The sequence below is a fragment of the Lithobates pipiens genome, unplaced genomic scaffold (genome assembly GCF_037356315.1).
Source record: "Lithobates pipiens isolate NorthernLeopardFrog02 unplaced genomic scaffold, aLitPip1_a1.2 Scaffold_18, whole genome shotgun sequence".
In the NCBI taxonomy this organism is placed as follows: Eukaryota; Metazoa; Chordata; class Amphibia; order Anura; family Ranidae; genus Lithobates; species Lithobates pipiens.
The window spans coordinates 117,109,491-117,132,280 of NW_027507758.1; the positions used below are offsets into that span (position 1 = coordinate 117,109,491).

Genomic DNA, 22,790 nt, shown 5'->3' on the forward strand with positions numbered 1-22,790 from the left:
CTGCAGCATGGTGGCCAAGACCATACAGCGGTTTAACAGGACAGGTTCCACTCAGAACAGGGTCGACCAAAGAAGTTTAATGCACATGCTCAGTGTCATATCTAGAGGTTGTCTTTGGTAAATAGACATATGAGTGCTGCCAGCATTGCTATAGAGGTTAAAGTGGTGAGGGTCAGCCTGTCAGTGCTCAGACCATACGCTGCATACTGCATCAAATTGGTCTGCATGGCTGTCGTCCTTCTAAAGATGATGTGCAAGAAAGCCTGCAAACCATTTGCTGAAGACAAGCAGACTAAGGACATGGAATACTGGAACCATGTACTGCTGTCCTGTGGTCTGGTGAGACCAAGATAAACTTATTTGGTTCAGATGGTGTTCAGATGTGTTAAACGTGTGTGGCGGCAACCAGATGAGGAGTACAGAGACAAGTGTGTCTTGCCTACAGTCAAGCATGGAGGTGAGAGTGTCATTGTCTGGGGCTGCATGAGTGCTGCCGACACTGGAGAGCTAAGTTCATTGAGGGAACCATGAATGTCAACATGAACTTTGACATACTGAAGCAGAGCATAATCCCCTCCCTTTGGAAACTGGGCCACAGGGCAGTATTCCAACATGATTACGACTCTAAACACACCTCCAAGACGACTACTGCCTTGCTAAAGAAGCTGAGGGTAAAGGTGATGGACTGGCCAAACATATCTTTAGACCTAAACCCTTTTGAGCATCTCAAACAGAAGGTGGAGGAGCGCAAGGTCTCCAACATACACCAGCACCGTGATATTGTCATGGAGGAGTGGAAGAGGACTCCAGTGGCAACCTGTGAAGCTCTGGTGTACACCATGCCCAAGAGGGTTAAGGCAGTGCTGCAAAAGAATGGTGACAACACAAAATATTGACACTTTGCGCCCATGCTGTACTCACTTTTGTTGCCATCAGTTTAGATGGCCAATCAGAGTGATCACTTGATGTAAACAGTTTAGTATTTACATCTGTGGCTCCTCCCCTTCCTCTTACAACAGAGGAAGGGTAGAAAGCAGGAAGTAATGAATGAGTGACTCATTCATTCATCAGTACTAGATCAGTGGCTGCTGCCAGTAAACAGATTTTTAATCCTTTCACCTCCCCTCCTCTTCTATACATTTGATCTCCTGTGTCTCTGCTGTGACCTGTATATTAATCCTATCTTTCATATCTGACCATTAACCCCTTTATCTTCATCCATTCGTCCTCTACATTGTGATGTGACATGTTCTTACATTGTATGTGACCCCACCTCCTCTTCCATCTGTGTATGACCTGTAACATCATTATAGCTAGGGCACCATCACCAAGCTACACGTTTTAACCTAATAAAAATCAGCATTTTTCTTCATTTCTAAAAAATTGTACTTAAAAAAAAAATCAACTTGGGGTATATACTTACTTGGGGTATCTACTTTTAGAAAAAGGGTGTTCATATATATATTTTTTTTGTTTTATAACATAGAAAACACAGTAAAAAAAAAAAATAGTAAATGCCACCAAAAAAGTTGCGTCTTAAAAAAAATATATAAAATCCAAATTAATTTGGGTACAGTATTTTCTGTCACAGCAAAAAAAAAAAAAAAAAAAAAAAATTAAAAATGGAGTGGAATAAACGAAGAAATCGGCAACATGCAAAAGAAAAATGGATGAGTAAAATAAAATTTTAAATTTAAATGAGTAAACTAAAATGGATGAGTAAAATAAAATTTAAAGTGTCTTTGATGGAAATTTTTTTTTTTAGTTTTGGATAGACAAAGCTCCTGTCAACTATTTTTTATTTGTATTCCCTTGTCCCTCTATATTTGCCCTGGTGGCCATTGTGCCCTGGACAGAAAATAATTAAAAACTCAAAATTGGTTTTCACCAGAGCAAGAAATGAGCGAAACCTCTCCAGCTGGGACACCTGTTTCTATGAAATAAGAATTCCTCTTGTTTCCTGTTGTGTCTTCAGGACAGGAAGTGAGGGGAAATCTCCCCAGCAGGACATAAATAGCAAAAAACAACCTGACAGGGGTTTTAACCCTTCTCTGCACTTTGGTTTTGCACACATTTTAACTTATTGGAAATAAATGTGGATGGTTATGTATCTTGATAAAAGCTCTTTTTTTACATGCAGGGCTTTTTTTTTTACATGCAGTCTGTACCACTTGCATGCTTGCTAAAATTACTAAAGAATTTGTAGATTTTCTAGGTGGAAACGTAGTCGTTAGTTTCAATAATACCCACCAATGCATTGTTCCCCTCGCTTCTGGTATCCTCTTGGACATAGGCAAGTAAACGTTCCCCTCACATTAGTGCACACTTGATCTGATCGGCAGTTGTGTGTTCCGGTGAGACACTCATCTATGTCTGACACAAAAAAAGAAAAAGAAAATTTTCACTGTCCTATTTAAGCAGCGTTGTAGGTTTAATGCAGTTGACAGTACTATGACAACATAAGGCACATCATTAGGGAAATAATTATGTAGTCACTCAGTCATTAAAGAAAATTATGGAGGAGCCATGAGACCTTATAGGCTAAAAAAAAAATCAGACTTTGATGGTGGGAATTTGCAATTTCAGCTGACAATGTGTGAATTTTTAAGTTTACAATGTCAAAATCTTCAATTTTTAGGGTAGAAATTTTATTTTTAAAATCGAAATATCTGGTTTGTAAGTTAGATAGCTTTTTTCTTATGTATATCTTACACATGTGCAGATTTTCCATCTGAAAAAAACTAGATAGTTTTTCAGACGGAATTCAAGCTCAAGCTGTCTTGCAAACACACGGTCACACAAAAGTTCTCTGAACTTCTGACCCTCAAGAATGCGGTGATGTACAACACTACGACGAGCCGAGAAAATGAAGTTCAATGCTTCCGAGCATACGTCTATTTTTTTCTGAGCATTTGTAGGAATTTTGCGCATCGGAATTTCTGATCAGAAATTTTTCCGACCGAAAAATAGAGAACCTTCTCTCAGTCTTTTGCTGGCTGGAATTCTGCCAGCAAAAGTCAGATGGAGCATACACATGGTCGGAATTTCTAACCAAAAGCTCACATCCTACATTTGCCGGCAGAATTTCTGATCATGTGTATGTGGCTTAAGGATTACTACAGTAAGAAGTACATATATTGGACAGGGGGGTATGGAATTGAGGGGGTGTACCTGGGATGCCAAGTATAACTGGTGAGACCTCTGGAGATATAGTGGGCTTAATAGCCAAATGTCAATGCCACCTGATGACCCCAATGACATACTAATTCTCCTTTTTTTCACCACATCAAAACCAAGACCCATGTTTTATGTCCTTAAAGACCATTTAAAGTGTTCCTAAACCCAAGACCCTGCATTCACTATATATGGTCTCCCACAGTATACAGAACATGGAAATGCAATTATTTTAGTAAATATAAACTGCTAAATGCCTTTTCTTATCAGTATTATATAGCAGTCTTGTGACTTCTATCAGTGTCTGGGTAAGGCTTGTTGGACTAGTGGTCACTCTACTCTGACTGTCCTGTGAGGGCAGGACCCCTGATCCTCTGTCTGGACAGTGCTGATTGGCCCTGTGCTGAATAGACATGGGCATTCATTTTCCTCCGATTGCATTTTCGTACGAATTTCAGGTATTTTTGTTATCGTTTTAACAAACGATAACGAACATGCAGAATTTGAAAACTGAAAGATCCAACATAAACAAATGCTTTATTTTTGTTTTCGTTGCAGCAACAGTTTGACATAGATAGGAGATTCAACATGATGCGGACAATAGCGATCTGTTTCCATCGTACCTGTGGTCGAATGTGCCTAACCTTAGATCTATTAGTCCAAGATTATTCGACATAGAGAGAAAAGATTCAACATTATAGAGACAATAGCAAAAAAAGGTCGAATGTGCCTAACCTAACTCTATTAGTCCAAGATTATTCTACATAGAGAGAAAAAGATTCAACGTGAAGATTCGGGGAAGCAGTCGCCGCGAACGGACATTTATGGTCAAATGCTCTGCCCAGAGGCTATAGAAGAAGTCTAATGTTGGTTGACTAGTAATATTAATTAATAAATATAATTATCACTAGTGTCATACAGCATTAGAATTCTACTATAGCCTGTAGGTGGAACATTCAAACGGAAATGTACGATTGCAGCGTCGTACAGTTTAGCTGCTTCGTCGAATCTTCTTAGAACATTCAACAGACACCATAAGCCTTCAATGACAGATTCAACCTTAATTATTTTTGATTTTCGGACAAAGGCATTTTTTAACAAAATAGATAAAAACTAATTTTGAGAGTAACTAAATAGATGTATTTTTCGGACGAAAACAAAATTCCGAAACAAAATATTTCAGTGTGCACATGTCTAGTGCTGATCACATGCACCCTCCCAAGAAAAAAAATAAACCTCTAGCAATACACACCAAATTGAGCATGTGCAGAGTGACTCCAGAGACTCTGTCTTATCATGAAATGGACTGGGGACCGTGGAAGAAGGGGAGGATCAGAGAAGACAGCATTTAACAACCTTTTTACACAATTCGGAGGACTAACTACTTAGGCTCCACAGTGAGTATAACAAGCATGCTTTACTGCATATACAGACTGATTTTACTGATTTGAGTTTAGTAACAATTTAAATACAGAATAATCAGCACTCAGCTCATATGCCCTGCTATGGGCTGAGCTTTTTTGTGGACTGAGTGGTGTCAGTCCCACCCAATTGTCCTTTTCTTAACTATGTAAATACACCTACTTTTCCTTCTCTATAAGATAGACACAAATCATTCTGTGGTCCCAAAATGAGAATTAGGAGGGATAATTAGACTCCCTGAGATAACACATAAGGATGCACGTGGCACAATACAGCTCTGAATTTCTGAAATGATCAACAAACATTTTTTGCACTAATCACAAAGAACAAAAAACACTTTTATATATCTATTTGACAGACAAAAAGGTAGCAAATAAAAAAAATTTTTGTTAAGGTTTACATACACTGTAACAAGCAACCACAGTGTAAAAAAACAAAACAAAAGACACCCTAATCACACCTCCAGAGTAGTATACTATGGTTTCACTGAACTACTCTGATGACAGTATGTAAAAAAAATGGTGAAAATAAAATTAATTGAATTTTCCAAAAAAAGTTCTTACTACATATTTTGGACTGTTTACTTTACAAAAAGGGGTATGTTGGTGGTATATATATATATATATATATATATATATATATATATATATATATATATATATACTGCCCTGGCATTTTAGGGCCTCAAGAAATGAAATAAGCCTTTGGTACATCAGGGCTGATTCATTTTCAAATATATGTATTATAGTTTGTAGACTCTTTCACACAGACTACATGGATTTGGGGTTATTTTTACCAAAAACAAAAAGAACAGCTACATTTTGGCTTACATTTATGAAGAAAGATTATTTGTTTGCAAAATTAAGAAAATGTTTTTTTTTTTTTTCAAAATTGTCAGTATTTTTTAATTTAGATAAAAAACAAAAAACAAAAAAAAAACCCAGTGGTGATTAAATACCACCAAAAAAAGAAAGTTTTATTTGTGTGGAAAAACTATATAAATTGAATTTGCATACTGTACACTGTTGCATGATTGAGCAATTGCCAGGTAATTGCCAGGTAAAGTAGCACAGTGCTAAATATCAAAAAATGACCTGGTCATCAAGGGAGTAAAACCTTCAGGGGTTTAAGTGGTTAAATCATTTGTGCAAGAGGTGTTGTTTACAAACATTTATCTAGCGGCACGCTTCCAAACAAAGCAACACAACTTTCAGATTAAGTTGATGTCAACTTGATGCAGCCCGATCTGCTTCAGAAGCTGCTAACAGGTGGTGAGGAAGCAATGCGACACCTCCTCACTACCTGTTTTAATCCAATTTTTCCAGACAAACGCTCCGCAATCACGTTACACCGTAATACACCATTGTTGAGCATTTGTGGTGCTTCCCCATTTGCTTGAATCTGTAGCGATCAGTGGGCTTCCCGCCAGCCGATCCGTACATGTTGGTTAAACTTTGCTGGGGGCGCAAAGCCAAGCGTTGCACCCGTGACATGTAAACACCCCCATCCGCTGCCTATTGTAACGTAAAAGGGGGTAGGTTGGTGGGCAGCAAAAAGGCTGCTTAACTGCACATTTTTGCATCCCCCAACCACATGTAGAAATAAAGCCAGGAATTTGTGCTTTTGTCCTAATAAGTATATTTAAGCGGTGGAGAGATGTGAAGTGTATTTGTTTGTATATTGTACAGCACAGGCTTGTGTACAAAGACGTTTTAATAAGCTTGAGGTTGGACTCAAACCACTTGCGTTTGTTTGGAATGCCAATTCAGTCACAATAAAGCAGTGGATGTTACAACACCATTTGTTTACTTACAACAGCTTTGTTCGAAGTAGTGAGTCTATCACAGTAACGCAGCAGCTATTTCGTTGAGAATTCAGTGTTGGTCATCATGGGGCCATTCTCAGTCACAATAATCATGGTTAGCGATGAAGCTTCTTTTTATTTGAACGGAACAATAAATAACCAGAACCTTCATTACTGTGCTCCCACAAATTCTAGGAACACTCAAGTAAGACCTCTCTGGGGGGTGTGTCTGCATGTGAAGCAGGACAGACGTGCAGTAGATGAGCGCCACTTCTACCTAATCCTTCTGACCATCCTGCTACAGTGTCTGACGCTTCTACAATAACATACCAGTGTCCAAATGGTGCCTCTCCGGTCTCCGGCTACTCTTGCCCTCCTAGATGGCTCCAGTTAAGAAAAAATATGGCAAACACGCTGTGCCCCAGGCCCAGTCTCCTCCATCGGTGGCCATCTTGCCCACGTGCTCCCATCCTGTCTGACTGCGAGCACCCAAACAGCACCTGAAAGCATAGGAGACGCAGAGCCTTCCTCAGCGGACCTGATGGTGGCTATCACCTCCCTGAAGGAGACCCCTCCCGCCAAGATAGACACAGTGACCACTGAGGTCAGCATAACTCAGCACAATTTGGACAAATTCCGACCCAGGATGTCCAAGGCAGAATCCCGCATATCTCAGGTGGAAAACACGGTGCATAAGGACTCCAGGGAGCTGCAAATCCTCCAAAAATAGCTCCAATCATTGCATGAAAAGATAATGGACATGGAGAACAGGCTCCGTCGTAACAACCTGCGGGTGGTGGGACTACCCGCACGTGCCAAGGGCACCAAACCTGCTAAATTTGCTGAGGGGTTCCTCGCCACGCTGTTCGCCATCCACATTTGTAGTGGAGCGGGCCCACAGGGTCCCTACTACACCAGCTATTTCTGGGGCTCCATCTAGACCCTTCCAGATTAAGCTCCTCAACTACTGCGACAGTGATAGATTGCTGGCAGCCACCAGAAATGCTGCAGAGCTATCCTTTGAGAACTCCAAGATCTCCCTGTACTCCAATTACTAACCTGAAGTCCAGCAACGTCGTCACTTCTTCACAGAGATCCGCAAGCACCTTCGGCAGAACGGCCTGTACCCCAGCAAGCTCAGGGTGGTGCAAGGTAGTTCTACCCGTTACTTTGAAAACCCTGTCGCAGCTGTCTCTTGGCTCAACGCCCGCTGATTCTTTACCTGACATCCACACTGGAATACAATCCTGCCTAAATACAGTCATTTATGGAGGCTGGGGTCTTGACACTAGCCACATGTTGCAAAAGTGAATCACTTACTCTACAAGACACACTACAGAAGTTCACCCCTTTTCTCCCTCACTCACCTTACCTCTGGAACCTACCCAGGTACTGTCAGAAGTTTTGTTGGGGTGTGCTCCACTGTTACTTTGAAGACTCACATAAACAATCCTCTTGTCCATGATGCTTTTACTGCGAAGAGGCTTGCCGGTCTCATCCTGGTCCTGCATCCATGGCTAACTCTGGCAAAGAGTCCTTGATTGTCTTGTCATGGAATGTCAGGGGGCTCAATTCCAAATACAAGAGGCCACTACTGTTTCAATACCTGAAAATGCACAACCCCCACATAGTATTGCTGCAGGAGAGGCACCTAATGGGAAGCTGAGTAATGGCTCTTAAGAAACCGTGAGTACAAAAAGCATTCCATGTGACCTTAAATATGTTATGTTGGTATTGACTATATACAACAAGAAATATGTTACTGTAAATGTTTACCTGCCCCCTCCTAGTCAGGTGCAGTCCCCCTACCCTCAATACAAAAAGTTGGCTCCACATTGCCCTGCCCAGGTTCTGTTCATGGGCAATTTCAATGCCACCCTATCATGACAATTGGATAGGCCAATGAGATCAAGGTAATTTATGTAGTTCTTGTGTTGGGTCTGCACTAAGTAATGCAGACCAACACTGCCCAAGCATAAGGGACATGAAAGGGCAATAAAGCAGGGCCCTAAGCTCTAACGAGCAGGGCCCTCTAGTCCCTCCTGTATTGATTTGTATTGTAAGTGTACTGTCTGCCCTCATATTGTAAAGCGCTGCGCAAACTGTTGGCGCTATATAAATCCTGAATAATAATAATAATAATAAAGCAGCCTAAGGCTCTTTTCACACTTGTACAACTCTAAAGTTATGCCGACTTTGGAGTGCAACTTTGACGCAACTTTGGATAGGTGCAACTTGGATGTGACTTTGGCTTTGACCAGTGATAATGGACAACTGTTGCACAAAAGCTTCATTGTATAACATTCAGGTACGACTTTCATGCAACTTCTGGTGGTTCACATTGAAGTCAATGACCCTCAAGTTGCTTGAAAGTTGGACCAAAGTAGTGCATGAACTATTTGAAGTTACTGCAACTTTAAGTCATGCATATATGAATAGGTATCAGTAGAGAACATGGGGAACGATTTGTCATGCAACTATGATATCCAAAGCTGCTTGACAAGTCACACAAGTGTGAATGGAGCCTAAAAGCAGGTGAAAAAATGTCATAAAAAACAGCTGTGAAGAACTAAGAAGCATCTCAAAGTGATCTTCATAACACCGGAAAACATGCTGCAGCTATACAAGCCATGTGAAAGATCCCCACTGGTGTCACAGAGCATAATGCAAATGAAAGAATTTTTGTACAACTTCCAGCTAGCTTTCCACAGGATAGAGTGTATTGTGTAGAGCAATATGGAAGGAATTTCTCATTCCCACATACCAGTCATAGTTATGCTCTGATCTGTCATCCACACCGTGGTTCTATGCTCCCCCCACACATCTCCAATACTGTTCCAAATAACCCCATAAAGGGGTGCACCTCAATAAGGAAAATGAACATCAAATAGGGAAAGTGTGAAAGATGATCCCTCATGTCATTGTCTTGCTTAGGACATATAGGCACACCTATATCAGCCTTCACTGAGGAGTGTAGCTATCCCTCTCTGAAAACATGGCACATATCCAACGAGACATATTAGCAAAAGACAAGGTTTTATCTTAATCTAATTCTAGGGTTAACAGTATAAAGTCATAATTCTGATTTTTGCTATAAGTAAAATAAAGTCACAATACAAAGCTTATCAAAGTAACGGCATTCCTTCTTTCAGAATAAAATAATATAACCACATGCACAGTCTTGTAAACCTGGAATGTAAATAGATGGTGTTATGCAAGTTTGCAAAACAAGCTTGGGAGAGTAGAACTTCTGTCAAGAGTGAACATTTCTGGCTTCTTTTAGGTGCTCTGAATACCGAGAATGCTTAGTCAAGGATCTTCTGAGTCACTTCTAGGTGAGATTGTGGCCTCTAAATAAGAAACGATTTGCTGCTATAGGTGAGAGCATCCGTTTTCATAAATGAGCCCTTGAATACCTTTAGGGCTAAGTCGCTTTTTTTTTCTCTAAATTCCAGCTTCCCTATTTACCAATATAGTAATAATGTTCCTCTTTTGTGGAAAAGAAAAAGCTGTTCTCGGATGCTCTAGGCCCAGGAGAATTTCTGTTAGCCAAATCCACAGACTTAGAATTCCTCTTAGCCAAACCAATGGATGGAGAAAACCTGTTAGCCTGATTCACCTGCATGCCAAGTGGTGCCACATGGGCTATTTAAACACCTCTGCTGCACTAGGACTTTGTCTTATGGTCTACAGCATTCTGCTACCTGCCACCTACTCTTGTGTTTGATCTCCTGTTGCCATTCTGATCTGTTTGACCATGCTTGTACTCTACTTGACCAACCCCTGGCTTGCTCTTCGACCACGTCTCTGCTTTATCCTTCTGTCTATTTGCCGTTGTGAACTTCAGCCTGAACGTGACTACTCTGCTACCTATTGTTCTGTTCCTAAAGTGTCTGCTAGTGACCAACCCGGTACGCCTGACTGCTCTGTGTCCTGCCTACCAAGTACCCACTACCTGTGACCTACCATCCTGCCAAGTACCTGCTGTCTGCCACCTACCAAGTACCTGCTGCCTGTGACCTTCCAGCCTGTTAGTACCTGCTGTTCTGCGTCATGATTCAGCCTGCATCCAAGTACGCACAGACCTCTCATTTGTAACCATCACCATCTGAACTCCTAGGCACTTGTGCCACTTCAGGCTTCTGTGCCTCCTATTTACTTTACCAGGGGTACCAGGCCAGAGGTGTAAGTTTCCCCTTCCTCTCTTTGTCAGGCTCCATCTCCAGGTATGTGACAGGACAGGCCTTACTTCAGCCTCCAGTCTCCTATAGAAAACTCCTCCATTACTTCCTGCTCCGTCCTGGTATTTGGTATTTAAAACAGAAAAACTGTTGGTGAACTAAGGAAGTAGTTTAGCAGCAGACCTCATTAACACACACCTGCACATGCCCTCCCCTCCAGGAGATTGCTCCCACCCACGTCTGCAGTTTCATGATTTTCCATTGCAGACATTGTCAGTGAGCACAGTTCTCCCTCAATACACAGCCATCAGTTGTTTTGTACCTTCTTCATGCATAGATGGTTCATTTGGCAAAGTGTACAGGAGTAGAGCTGTAGTATTAAAAAGGGAAGTGCATCCCCTGGAAATCAATGGGCTGCCCTATGCGTGTAACGGGAAAAATGCACCAAAAATGTGCGCTCCCACTACACTGTATGAATCGGGCCTGAAAGTGAAATTTAGATTTACACCCTCCCCCTCCCTGAACCAGACCTGAATTACAACAACATGACAGCTGAATGTTTCCCTCCTACGTACTTATGTAGTGCTGTCCATTTAATTTGTATCAAATGAGGCAGGACCTTTCACTACATAGTTGATAATAGATCTAAGGTAGATTGTACAATCAGATTGTACTGTGTATGGCCATCTTAACCACTTCAGCCTAAGGACCAGAGGTCTTTTTACAATTTCGCACTGCACTGCTTTAACTGGTAATTGCGCGGTCATGCAATGTTGTACCCAAACTAAATTTGTGTCCTTTTCTTCCCACAAATAGAGCTTTCTTTTGATGGTATTTGATTGCCCCTGCGATTTTTATTTTTTGCGATATAAATGGAAAAAGACCGAAATTTTTTTGAAAAAAAAGATATTTTTTACTTTTTGTTATAAGAAAAATCAAATAAACTCAATTTTAGTCATACATTTAGGGCAACATGTATTCAGCTACATGTCTTTAGTAAAAAAAATGTCAATAAGCGTATATTCATTGGTTTGCGCAAAAGTTATAGCGTCTACAAACTAGAGTACATTTTCTGGAATTTACACAGCTTTTAATTTGTGACTGCCTATCTCATTTCTTGAGGTGCTAAAATGGCAGGGCACTACAAACCCCCCCAAATGACCCCATTTTGGAAAGTAGACACCCCAATAAAATTGCTGAGGGGCATGTTGAGCCCATTGAATATTTTTTTTTTGGTCCCAAGTGATTGAATAATGACACAAAAAAATAAAAAATAAAAGTTTACAAAAAGTTGTCACTAAATGATATATTGTGGAATTGCACCTCAAAATATATTCTGCTGCTTCTCCTGAGTACGGGGATACCACATATGTGGGACTTTTTGGGAGTCTAGCCGCGTACGGGACCCCGAAAACCAATCACTGCCTTCAGGATTTCTAAGGGTGCAAATTTTTGATTTCACTCCTCACTACCTATCACAGTTTCGAAGGCCATAAAATGCCAAAATAGCACAAACCCCCCCCCCCCCAATTTTGGAAAGTTGACACCCCAAGCTATTTACTGAGAGGCATGTTGAGTCCATGAAATATTTTATATTTTGCCACAAGTTGCAGGAATATTACATTTTTTTTTTTTTTTGCACAAAGTTGTCACTAAATGATATATTGCTCACACATGCTATGGGCATAAGTGAAATTACACCCCAAAATAAATTCTGCTGCTTCTTCTGAGTACAGGGATACCACATGTGGGGGACTTTTTGGGAGCCTAGCCACGTATGGGACCCCGAAAAACAAGCACTGCCTTCAGGATTTAAATATAAAACGCTACCAAAAAAAAACTGTTAGCGATCGCAGGGATCAGGCCTGACTCTGCGAACGCTGCAGTTATGTGTTTAGTGTTTTGTAAGTGACAGTGATCGATCGATACTGCACTTGGGTGGGCTGGGCGGAGGGGCAAAACGCAGATGCCAGCAGGTATCTGGGCTTATCCCGATAACAATGCTTTTTTTTGGAACCCTAAACTGCTGGGGACGCTAGTATAGATCTGATCAGATCAGATATTGATCTGTTCAGATTCTATACCACTATGGGAGGTTTATGCTTTGCGCGTGGGTGTTAGCGGTACTGGCACTAACCTAGCGCTGCCTGGGGCGACGCAGACCCTGACCCTAAAACCTAATTGATATCACCCGCCGGGTGATCAGGGGGTTAAACCTTTATTGGGTAATAAATGGTGGGTGCCCTGATGCTATAAAAAGCAAACTAACTAACCAGAGTCACCCGTAACACTTATACGGTGATCACTGGTGAAAGGGTTAACTAGGGGCAATCAGGGGGTTAAAATCTTTATTAGGTAGTATATGGGGGTCCCTGGCGCTATATAAAAACCTGACGGGGAACCTAAATAACTAACTGGCTAACCAGCGTCACCAGTGGCACTTATACGGTGTTCGCTGGTGAAAGGGTTAACTAAGGGCAATCAGGGGGTTAAAACCATTATTAGGTAGTATATCGGGGTACCTAGTGCTATAAAAACCTGGCGGTGAACCTAAAAAAATAACTAGCTACCTAGCGGCACCAGTGACACTAATGCAGCGATCAGAAAAACGATCGCTTAGTGACACTGGCAAAAGGGGGTAAAAGGGTTAACTAGGGGCAATCAGGGGGTTAAAACCATTATTGGGTAGTATATCGGGGTACCTAGCGCTATAAAAACCTGGCGGTGAACCTAAAAAAATAACAAGCTACCTAGCGGCACTAGTGACACTAATGCAGCGATCAGAAAAACGATCGCTTAGTGACACTGGCAAAAGGAGGTGAAAGGGTTAACTCTAGGGGCAATCAGGGGTTTAAACCTTTATTGGGGGGGTAGGGGGCTACCCTGGACCTAACACTAACTGCCCTGACAGTTTTTACTGTCACAACTGGCACTAAATGCAGTGATCAGTAAATAAATGATCACTGCAATCAGTGACACTGTGACTGGGAGAGGGGGGGGCAGGGGGATCGGGGGGCGATCGGGGGGGATTTGTGTGCCTATGTGTACCTACATGTCAGTGTAGTGTTTGGTGAACTTACTTTCTGTGTTCTCCTCGCAGTCCTGTCAAAAAGACCGCCCCGAGGAGAATGACATCACTTCCTCCCTGCCTGTGTTTACAATACACAGCGGGGGAAGCTTCTCATTCGCCAGGAGCGATCGAGAGGGGATGGCCAGAAACCAACGGCCATCCCCTCATCCTGTATCGCTCCTGAAGCTAAACGGACTGCCGCATCCAGCGGGAGGGGTTGGACCCCCCACCCGCTGGAAGGCAAGCACGTACATGTACGTGCTTGTGCCTGTCGGTGCCATTGTGCCGACGTACATTGCCATGCAGCGGTTCTTAAGTGGTTAAAGGAAGATGTAAGAAAGGGGGTGGAAATAAAAAAAGAGGTGGTATAGTAAAGAGGGAGGTGTGGTCCAGAGTGGTAAAACATACCCTATTCTGTGATGCATAAGAAAGTGCATTATGGTATTGACATTTCGTGGAAGGTCATATGATGCTACAGGAAGTGAGCTCCCATAAAGCATTTTTAAACATTTTGAACAGAGAGTTGAAAACTGAAAGCTTCCATGGACGAGGCAAGTGAGAGATAGGCACATTGGGTAGAAAAGATATTAGAAAAGGCTTCTAATAATTATGAAAAGTGACATTCTGCCTGACAAGGTGAACTTCGCCCCTAATTACTGCCTAATTCTCTGACAGTAGTTAAAATGTATATATCGCCATATTTCGTTTTTTTATAGATTAGGAAAAAGTGAAAACTATTGCCAATTTTTTTTTTCTATTTGTGTTCAACTGCAGAAATATCCTTTTATTTCCTGTCCTAGAGACACAACAGAAAGTTAGAGGAAATCATCCAAAGGTAGAGGAAATTGCCTCTTATACAGCTGTCCTCAGCAAAGGTGTTACCATTGGAAGATTTCCCCACACCTCTTATTCTGGGGACCACTCTAAAATGTTATAATTCCCTTAATTTTCTTCATATTCACCAGCACAAATAGAGGGGAGAATCTCCCTAAGCCCTTGTACACACGGTCGGAGATTCCGACAACCAAATCCGTCGGAGTAATTCCGACTGATTAATTCCGGAAGAGGTCCGGAAGTGATGTTGCATACACACGGTTGGACTAAGTTGTCGGAAAATCCGATTGTACATAACATGATGACATTATTTCGTTAGGACGGGACTACGTTCAGGCTAGTAGCCAATAGCTTTGGTCTAGGAATTTGATCTGAGCATGCGTGGCACTTTGTCCGTCGGAGTAGGCTACACATGATCGGAGTATGTCCGATCGGAGCATTTTGTCCGAAAATTTTACCGGCAAGTTGGAAAAGTTGGTCCGTCGGATATTCCGACAGAAACAGTCCGATGCAGACCACACACAGTCAGAATATCCGACAAGACGGTCCGATAGGAAACATTCCGTCGGAATCTCCGACCGTGTGTACAAGGGCTAATAGGGACACAGACAAAGGGTCAATCTTCCTCACTAAATTTGTAGCACCCTTGTCCTAGAACAGGGCTACATGTAAATTTAGTTATGCTGGATGGTAGCCATTCTGGCAAATTTGTAGTGTTTGGTGGTCAAATGGCTTCTGCCCTAATCCTGTTTAGCTGTGGTTTCTTCCTTTTGTCAGTAGGTAGTGCTGTTCCCTTTGACAATAGTGGGATGAGCTACAGTGAGTTCAGGTTATGGATAAACATATGTTTCTTAGCCAATAATATTTGCTGCTATGCATGCTGGCAAAATGTATTTATTTGGAAGGAGTAAGGTGATCGAAGTCTTCCTGCCCAGGGCTGTGGCCTGGGTGGATGTGTGTGTGAAATTGTCAGGGCTGGCTTAGCCCTTCCTTCTCTGGGCTGGCCACTCAGCTGTCGGCTAATTGCAAGCTCTCTTCTCTCTCCACAGTTACCAGCTGTTCCTGATGATGCTCGTCTGACCTGCCTACTTAAAGCCTTCCAGCTCACTTCATCTCTGCCTTCGCCTTGGTCACATCACTGAAACCATCTCCTGTGGTTTGTTTTAAGACTGGCTTGCTGACATCCCTTCTGGCTCCTTATCCTGCTCGCTGTGCTCTAATTAGATCCCTGACTTCTGGCCTGGCTGACTACCCGATCTGGTTACTGGACTCTGGCTATGCTTGATTTAATTGTACTTCTGTTTCATGGTTTCTGACAGAAACAGCTCCTGGCTGCTAGGCCTATCCAGGTGTTCTCCTGGCTGTTAGGCCTATCTGAGGCCTATCCGCGTGTTCAAGTTTCTGTTGAGGAAAGCCTGATAAAGATCCAGAACAAATTCTGAGAGGGATGGAGTTCTAGGGAAGCACTGGGACTCTTCATGAGCTGGAAGCTATGAAGTGGCTGGGAGGCCTTCAAGAGAGAACTCATTCAAGGGAATATGTGTATTACACTGTGAGTAAAGTTCAGTTACTAGAGGAGATAGCCTATCCTACAAAGTACAGCTGTGCTGGTTCAGCTTAAAGGCTCTTTTTCCTGTACTGATGTCTACCTTATCTCACCTATTTTTGTCCTGCCTGTTGCTGATCATTACTAAGGGTGTCCTGTGCCCTAGCCCCTCTCTCCCACATTTTTTCTTGCTTGAGAAATAAACTTCTCTCTTGTATAAGCATAAAACTGATTGGCGCCCAACTTTCTTTCTTGTTTATCACCTAGCATGCTTAGTGATCTGCACCCTGAGGAATTATGTCAGCTTTCCCTACCTCTGGTAGTCACCATCAGGCTCCTGGAAAATCGGGGTAGGCGCTACATATTTAAAACTAAAAATAAGTGGTGTCCAATCTGTGGCCCACGTGGTGTAAGCACCCAAACGTGGCTATAAATGTGGCCCAACGCATCTACAAATTTTTTCTTAGAATGCGTGGTACTTGTGCGTTGGAATTCTCTACACACGATCGAAAAAAGTCTGATCGGATCTTGTTGTCGGAAAATTTTAGATCCAGCTCTCAAACTTTTTCAGTCGGAAATTCTGACAGAAAAAGTCCGATAGAGCCCACACACGATCGGATTTTCCGTCAACATAATCCGATTGGACCGTGTGTATAGCATAAGAAGTTTTACCTTCCCAAAGAAAAATATCCCACTCTTCACAATCCCGCTTTATTCGTGTCATCAGTTTTCGGCAGCACCTATATTTGTGAGCAACTATTTTTAAGGATGAACCATATGAAGGGCAAAATTAGAACCAAAATATCTGATGAGCACCTTGAGAATTCATTGAGAATTGCTAATCCATCCATCCAAGTAGATAGCTGCGTTAGTTTATCACAAGTGCGTTTCTTTAAGAATGGTCAAACATTCCCAAAGACACACTCCTAAAACCTTGTGGACAGCCTTCCTAGAAGAGTTGAAGCGGTTATAGCTGCAAAGGGTGGGACAACTCAATATTTAACCCTACAGACTAAGACTGGGATGCCATTAAAGTTCCCATTAGTTCCCATTTACTGTTAGGTCCATATATATTTGGACACAGGCACAATATTCATCTTTTTGGCTTTGTATGCCACCAGAATAAAAATACAATGAAACAATCCAAATTATTTTGAAGTGCAGACTTTCAGCTTTAATTCCACGGGTTGAACATAAATATCAAGTACAAATTTTAGGAACTGTAACCATTTTTTTACACAGTCCCCCCATTTTCAGGGCCTCAAATGTAATTGGACAAATGAATATAATCATAAAATGTTCATTTTTAATATTTTGTGGAGAATCCTTTACTGGCAATGACTGCCTGAAGTTTGGAACCCATGGACCTTACCAAAGACTGGGTTTCCTCCTTTCTAAAGCTTTGCCAGGCTCTAACTGCAGATGTCTTCAGTTGTTCTTTATTTGTGGGTCTTTCTGCCTTTAGTTTTGTCTTCAGCAAGTGAGATGCATGCTCAATTGGGTTGAGATCAGGTGATTGACTCGGCCATTGCAGAATATTCCAGTTATTTTCCTTCAAAAGCTCCTGGGTTGCTTTTGCAGTGTGTTTTGGATCATTGTCCATCTGTACTGTGAAGCGCCGTCCAATCAACTTTGCTGCATTTGGCTGAATCTGGGCTTACAGTATATCTGGAAACACTACTGAAATAATCTGGTTGCTTCTGTCTTCTGTCACATCATCAATAAACACCAATGACCCAGTGCCACTGTAAGCCATGCATGCCCATGCCACCATACTGCCTCCACCATGTTGTGCAGAGGATGTGTGCTTTGTATCATGAACTGTTCCAAGCCTTCTCCACACTTTTTTCTTCCCATCATTCTGGTACAGATGAATCTTAGTTTCATCCATCCAAAGAATGCTTTTCTCAAACTGATCTGGCTGTTTTAGATGTTTTTTGGCAAAGTCTAATCTGGCTTTTCTATTCTTCAGGCTTATGAATGGTTTGCACCTTGTGGTGAACCCTCTGTTCTCGGGAAGTCTTCTCTTGATTGTAGACTTTGACAACGATACGCCCACCTCACTAGTAGTTGTGAATGGGTTTTTCCTTAGAAATAGAGAGGATCCTCTGATTATCTACCACTATTGTCTTCTGTGGATGTCCAAGCCTTTTTATATTGCTGAGCTTACCAGTGTGCTCTTCTTTCCTCAGAATGTACCAAACTGTTGAGTTGGCCACTCCTAATGTTGTTGCTCTCTCTCTGATGGATTTGTTTAATTTTTGAAGCCTTACAATGGCCTGCTTCCCTTGCATGAACAGCTCCTTTGAACGCATGATGTAGGTTCACAGCAACAGATTCCAAATGCAAATACCACACTAAGGCCCCTTTCACACGGACGAATAGAATGGTGCTTTTAGCTGCGGATTTTCTAGTTTTCTACCGCAGCTAAAAGCACACAATGCTTTCCTATGGCCCCATTCACACACAGCGTTTAGCCGCGATTTCGTTACATGCGGTTCGGTGCGAATAGAAAAAATAGAATTGAATGCGTCCAGGTGCAATGTAGCGCAGCTATATGCACATAACCGCAGGTAATCGAAGTCTTTTGTGTCAACTGCGGATAGCAGCGTGAGCAGGGATTCAAGGGACCAAAAAAAGAAATAAATAAAAGGGTTGCTATGGGAACGACTATATTAGATAACTGCAGCTGAACACAACTGCACAGAAACGCAGGTAAACGCATGTAATTGCACTGTACAAATGCAGCTGATCGCTGTGCCTGGAGTCTTGAATTTCACAGAAAAAAATAAACATGCTAAACTGCGGCAGAACAGCCGTCCGTGTGAAAGGGGCCTTATAATCGACTCCAAACTTTTTACCTGCTTAATTGATGAAGAAATAATGAAGGAGTACCCCACACCTGGCCATGAAACTGCTTTTCATTCAACTGTCCAATTACCTTTGATCTCTTGAAAAAAGGGATGGCTATTCCTAAGCACTGTAATTCCTAAACCCTTCTGCCGATTTGGATGTACATACCCTCAAATTAAACCTGAGAGTGTGCACTTCCAGCCACTATCCATTATATAACTATTGCTTGAATATGTTTTGGTAAATACCTGAAAACATCTAAAATTGTGCCTGTTTTCAGATATATATGGACCAAACTGTAGATCTTGGAGTTGCAAAAACATGCAGTAAAGCGTGTGTTGTAGCACAACAAGCGGTAACGTGCCAAAGGTGATACATTATACCTGCACTGCATCATACTATGTCACACTGTGGTGTGCAGGTTAAAGTGTAACTAAAGGTAAAACATATTTTTTAAGTATTTTTAGAATAGAGAGGGATTAGAACACCTGTCAGGTTTTTAGTGTCACCTCAGCTATCATTAAGGAAATTTACTCTCTTTACCATTATCAATGAAAGTAACAAATTTAAGGAAAATCACAAATTTTGGGTTGCTCCCAAAAAAGTAATAGAGGGGAAATCTTTCAATGAGGACACTAGTTCTGGTGACCCCAATGGATTTACTTTATTTGCAGGGAATTCCTCTCACTTCCTGTTTTGACTATGGGACAGAAAGTGAAGGGAAATCTCCCCAATGGGATACAGATGGTAAAGACGAAACTGACAGGGGTTATAGACCTTCCTTACGCTATCCAAAATGAAAAAAAGTTTTGCCTATAGTTCTAATTTAAGAAAAATCAGCACATTTTTTTAAAGTGGTGCATTTTTCAGGAGTCAATTTTTTAAAATGAATGGGCTACCTTAATGCTGCCTTAATGCAGCATGCCATAATGTTCCATAATACAATGCATTACTACATGACTACGCTTTTTCTATTTACCTTTTTATTTTTATTAATAAACAAGTGTGATTTAATTGTACTTCTGTCTCAGTCTGATTCATGGTTTCTGACACTGCCATCATCCAATCATGTGTTTTTTTCTATTTTCCTTGCATGTGATTGAGCATTCATTGCAAACTGAAATTTCACCATGTTCAGCAAACTCTGGGGAAAATTACCTTACAAAGTGGACAGCCTATGTGCCTTTAGTAAATCAACCATGTTAAGCCATATTTGTCTTTATGTTTGGAAGATATTTTAACCACTTCAGCCCCGGAAGAATTGACTCCCTTCCTGACCAGAGCACTTTTTGCAAATTGGCACTGCGTCGCTTTAACTGAAAATTGCGCGGTCATGCGACCTGGCTCCCAAACAAAATTGACGTCCTTTTTTCCCACAAATAGAGCTTTCTTTTGGTGGTATTTGATAACCTCTGCAGTTTTTAATTTTTTGCGCTAAAACAAAAAAAAGCAACATTTTTGAAAAAAACGCATTATTTTTTACTTTTTGCTATAATAAATATCCCCCAAAAATATATAAAAAAAGTTTTTCCTCAGTTTAGGCCGATATGTATACTTCTACATATGTTTGTTAAAAAATAAATCACAATAAGGGTTTATTGATTGGTTTGCACAAAATGTATAGCATCTACAAAATAGGGGATAATTTTACGGCATTTTTATCGAGACTGCGACATTATGGCGGACACATGGGACAATTTTGACACATTTTTGGGACCATTGGCATTATTACAGTAATCAATGCTAAAAAATTGCATCGATTACTGTAAAAATGTCACTGGCAGTGTAGGATTAACCACTAGGTGGCACGGTAAGGGTTAAGTGTGTCCTAGGGAGTGATTCTAACTGTGGAGGGAGGGGCTGTGTGTGACACGTCACTGATCAGCGCTCCCGATTACAGGGAGTGCTGATAAATGACAGTGTCACTAGGCAGAACGGGGAGACGCTTGTTTACATTAGCATCTCCCCGCTCTTCCTCATGTGGGACGATCGTGGTTATCCCCGCTGACATCGTGTCCACGGACCCACGATCACGGTCACAGAGCTCCCGGCATTCCCCTGCAATCTGCCTCTTAACCACTTTCAGACCGGACCATTTTGCTGGCTTAAGACCAGACCACTTTTTGCGATTCGGTACTGCGTCGCTTTAACTTAAAATTGCGCAGTTGTGCGGCGTGGCTCCCAAACAAAATTGACGTCCTTTTTTTCCCACAAATAGAGATTTCTTTTGGTGGTATTTGATCCCCCCTGCGGTTATTATTTTTTGCGCTATAAAGAAAAAAAAGCTTCCATTTAAAAAAAAAACTAATTATTTTTTACTATTTGCTGTAATAAATATCTCCCAAAAATATATAAAAAAAACATTTTTTTTCCTCAGTTTACGCCAATACGTATTCTTCTACATATTTTTGGTAAAAAAAATATATATATTTTTTTAAATTATTGTTGATTTATAGCGTTTACAAAATAGGGGATAGTTTTATGGCATTTTTATTAATAATTTTTTTTTACTAGTAATGGCGGCGATCAGCAATTTTTATTGTGACTGCAACATTATGGCGGACACATCGGACATTTTTGACACATTTTTGGGACCATTGTCATTTATACAACAATCAGTGCTATACAAATGCACTGATTCCTGTGTAAATGACACTGGCAGTGAAGGGGTTAATCAGGGGGTGGCAGTGTAGGGTCTAAATGTGTCCCAGGGGCGTGTTACTAACTGTGGGGGGCTGGGCTGTGTGTTACTGGACAGTGACCTCTGCTCCAATCACAGGGAGCAGAGATCAGTGTCAGTTGTTGCTAGGCAGAATGGGGAGCTGCTGTTTACTTCCGCATCTCCCCGTTCAGCCTCCCCGAGAGACAATCACGGGTATCCCCACGGCGATCGAGTCCGCAGGACCGCGACCGGACTCACGGGGGTCCCGACCGGTATGTGCACACGCCGCTAGGGTGGCAATTTCAAATGGATGTACCTGTATGCCAATTTGCCTGCCCGTGCCATTCTGCCGACGTACATCGTCGTGCGCCGGTCGGGAAGTGGTTAAAGAGCCACATATAGGTACATTAATCTGCCTGTACGTGCCCTTCTGCGGCAGTATATCTGCGTGAGGCAGTCGGGAAGCAGTTAAAGTATACAAAAGATGGTGTGAACTGTTGGGACCCTTGATGACAAGGAAACATGGAAAAGCTGCACACTTGCTTTATACTGATTGAACATATTAGTAAAGCCAATAGGGGGAATTAAACAGTGGTGCAAGCACTCTTCTAAATTTAACAAATGGAGCAGCTGCTGCTCCTAATTAACAAAAGGGGGGCGATACCCTTTGTTAATTAGTAGCAATCAAGTTCTCTATTCTGCTGTGTCTGTGGCAGGCACCACAGAGAGCAGGAGAGCTAGAGTTGTATGCTTTGATCTCTCTACCGGGTCTGCCCCTCACCCAACTTGGTGCAGTAGGAGGGGGGGAGGGTTGTTAACCCTTCAGACTCTGCTTGTGTAGTGTATTCATTGCTGGAGCAGAGAGAGAAATGTGAGCTGTCAGCTGGCAGCTGACATCCTGTTCAACAAGGGATCTGTGGCAGTTTTCTATATGGTAAACTGCTGCACTCCCTCTGTTAATTAGGGACAAACCTGCTCTAGTTTCTATTTCAGTCTGAGCAGGCGCTTTTGTTTTTTGTAAAGTTAAGTTGCCTGAAGCCACATTTGGGCTTCGGGATTATTTCTCTAAATTTCTGGTTTCAGTACCAGTCCAGCTGTGCTGCACTGGATTCTCCTTGACCACAGGTATCACTATCACCGCTGGCAAGAGTAGAAGCGCAGTCTAGCTGGATGCATTGAATGCCACTTATCTCTCAGAACCAGCCCAGTGGGTGTGTTTTCCTGCTGTGCATTCTGGGGAGTGG

The 22,790-nt window shown here is 41.9% G+C and overlaps 1 protein-coding gene across 2 annotated transcripts in view; it reads right to left on the reverse strand.

Moving 5' to 3' along the window:
- The window catches only part of EFEMP1 (EGF-like fibulin extracellular matrix protein 1), a 134,098-nt gene that overhangs the window by 50,349 nt on the left and 60,959 nt on the right, over window positions 1-22,790 (reverse strand). For both annotated transcript variants that reach the window (XM_077486043.1, XM_077486044.1), the window contains one exon: window positions 2,251-2,373. In XM_077486043.1, coding sequence (XP_077342169.1) covers window positions 2,251-2,373 — 123 coding nt within the window. The remainder of the gene's footprint in view (window positions 1-2,250; window positions 2,374-22,790) is intronic.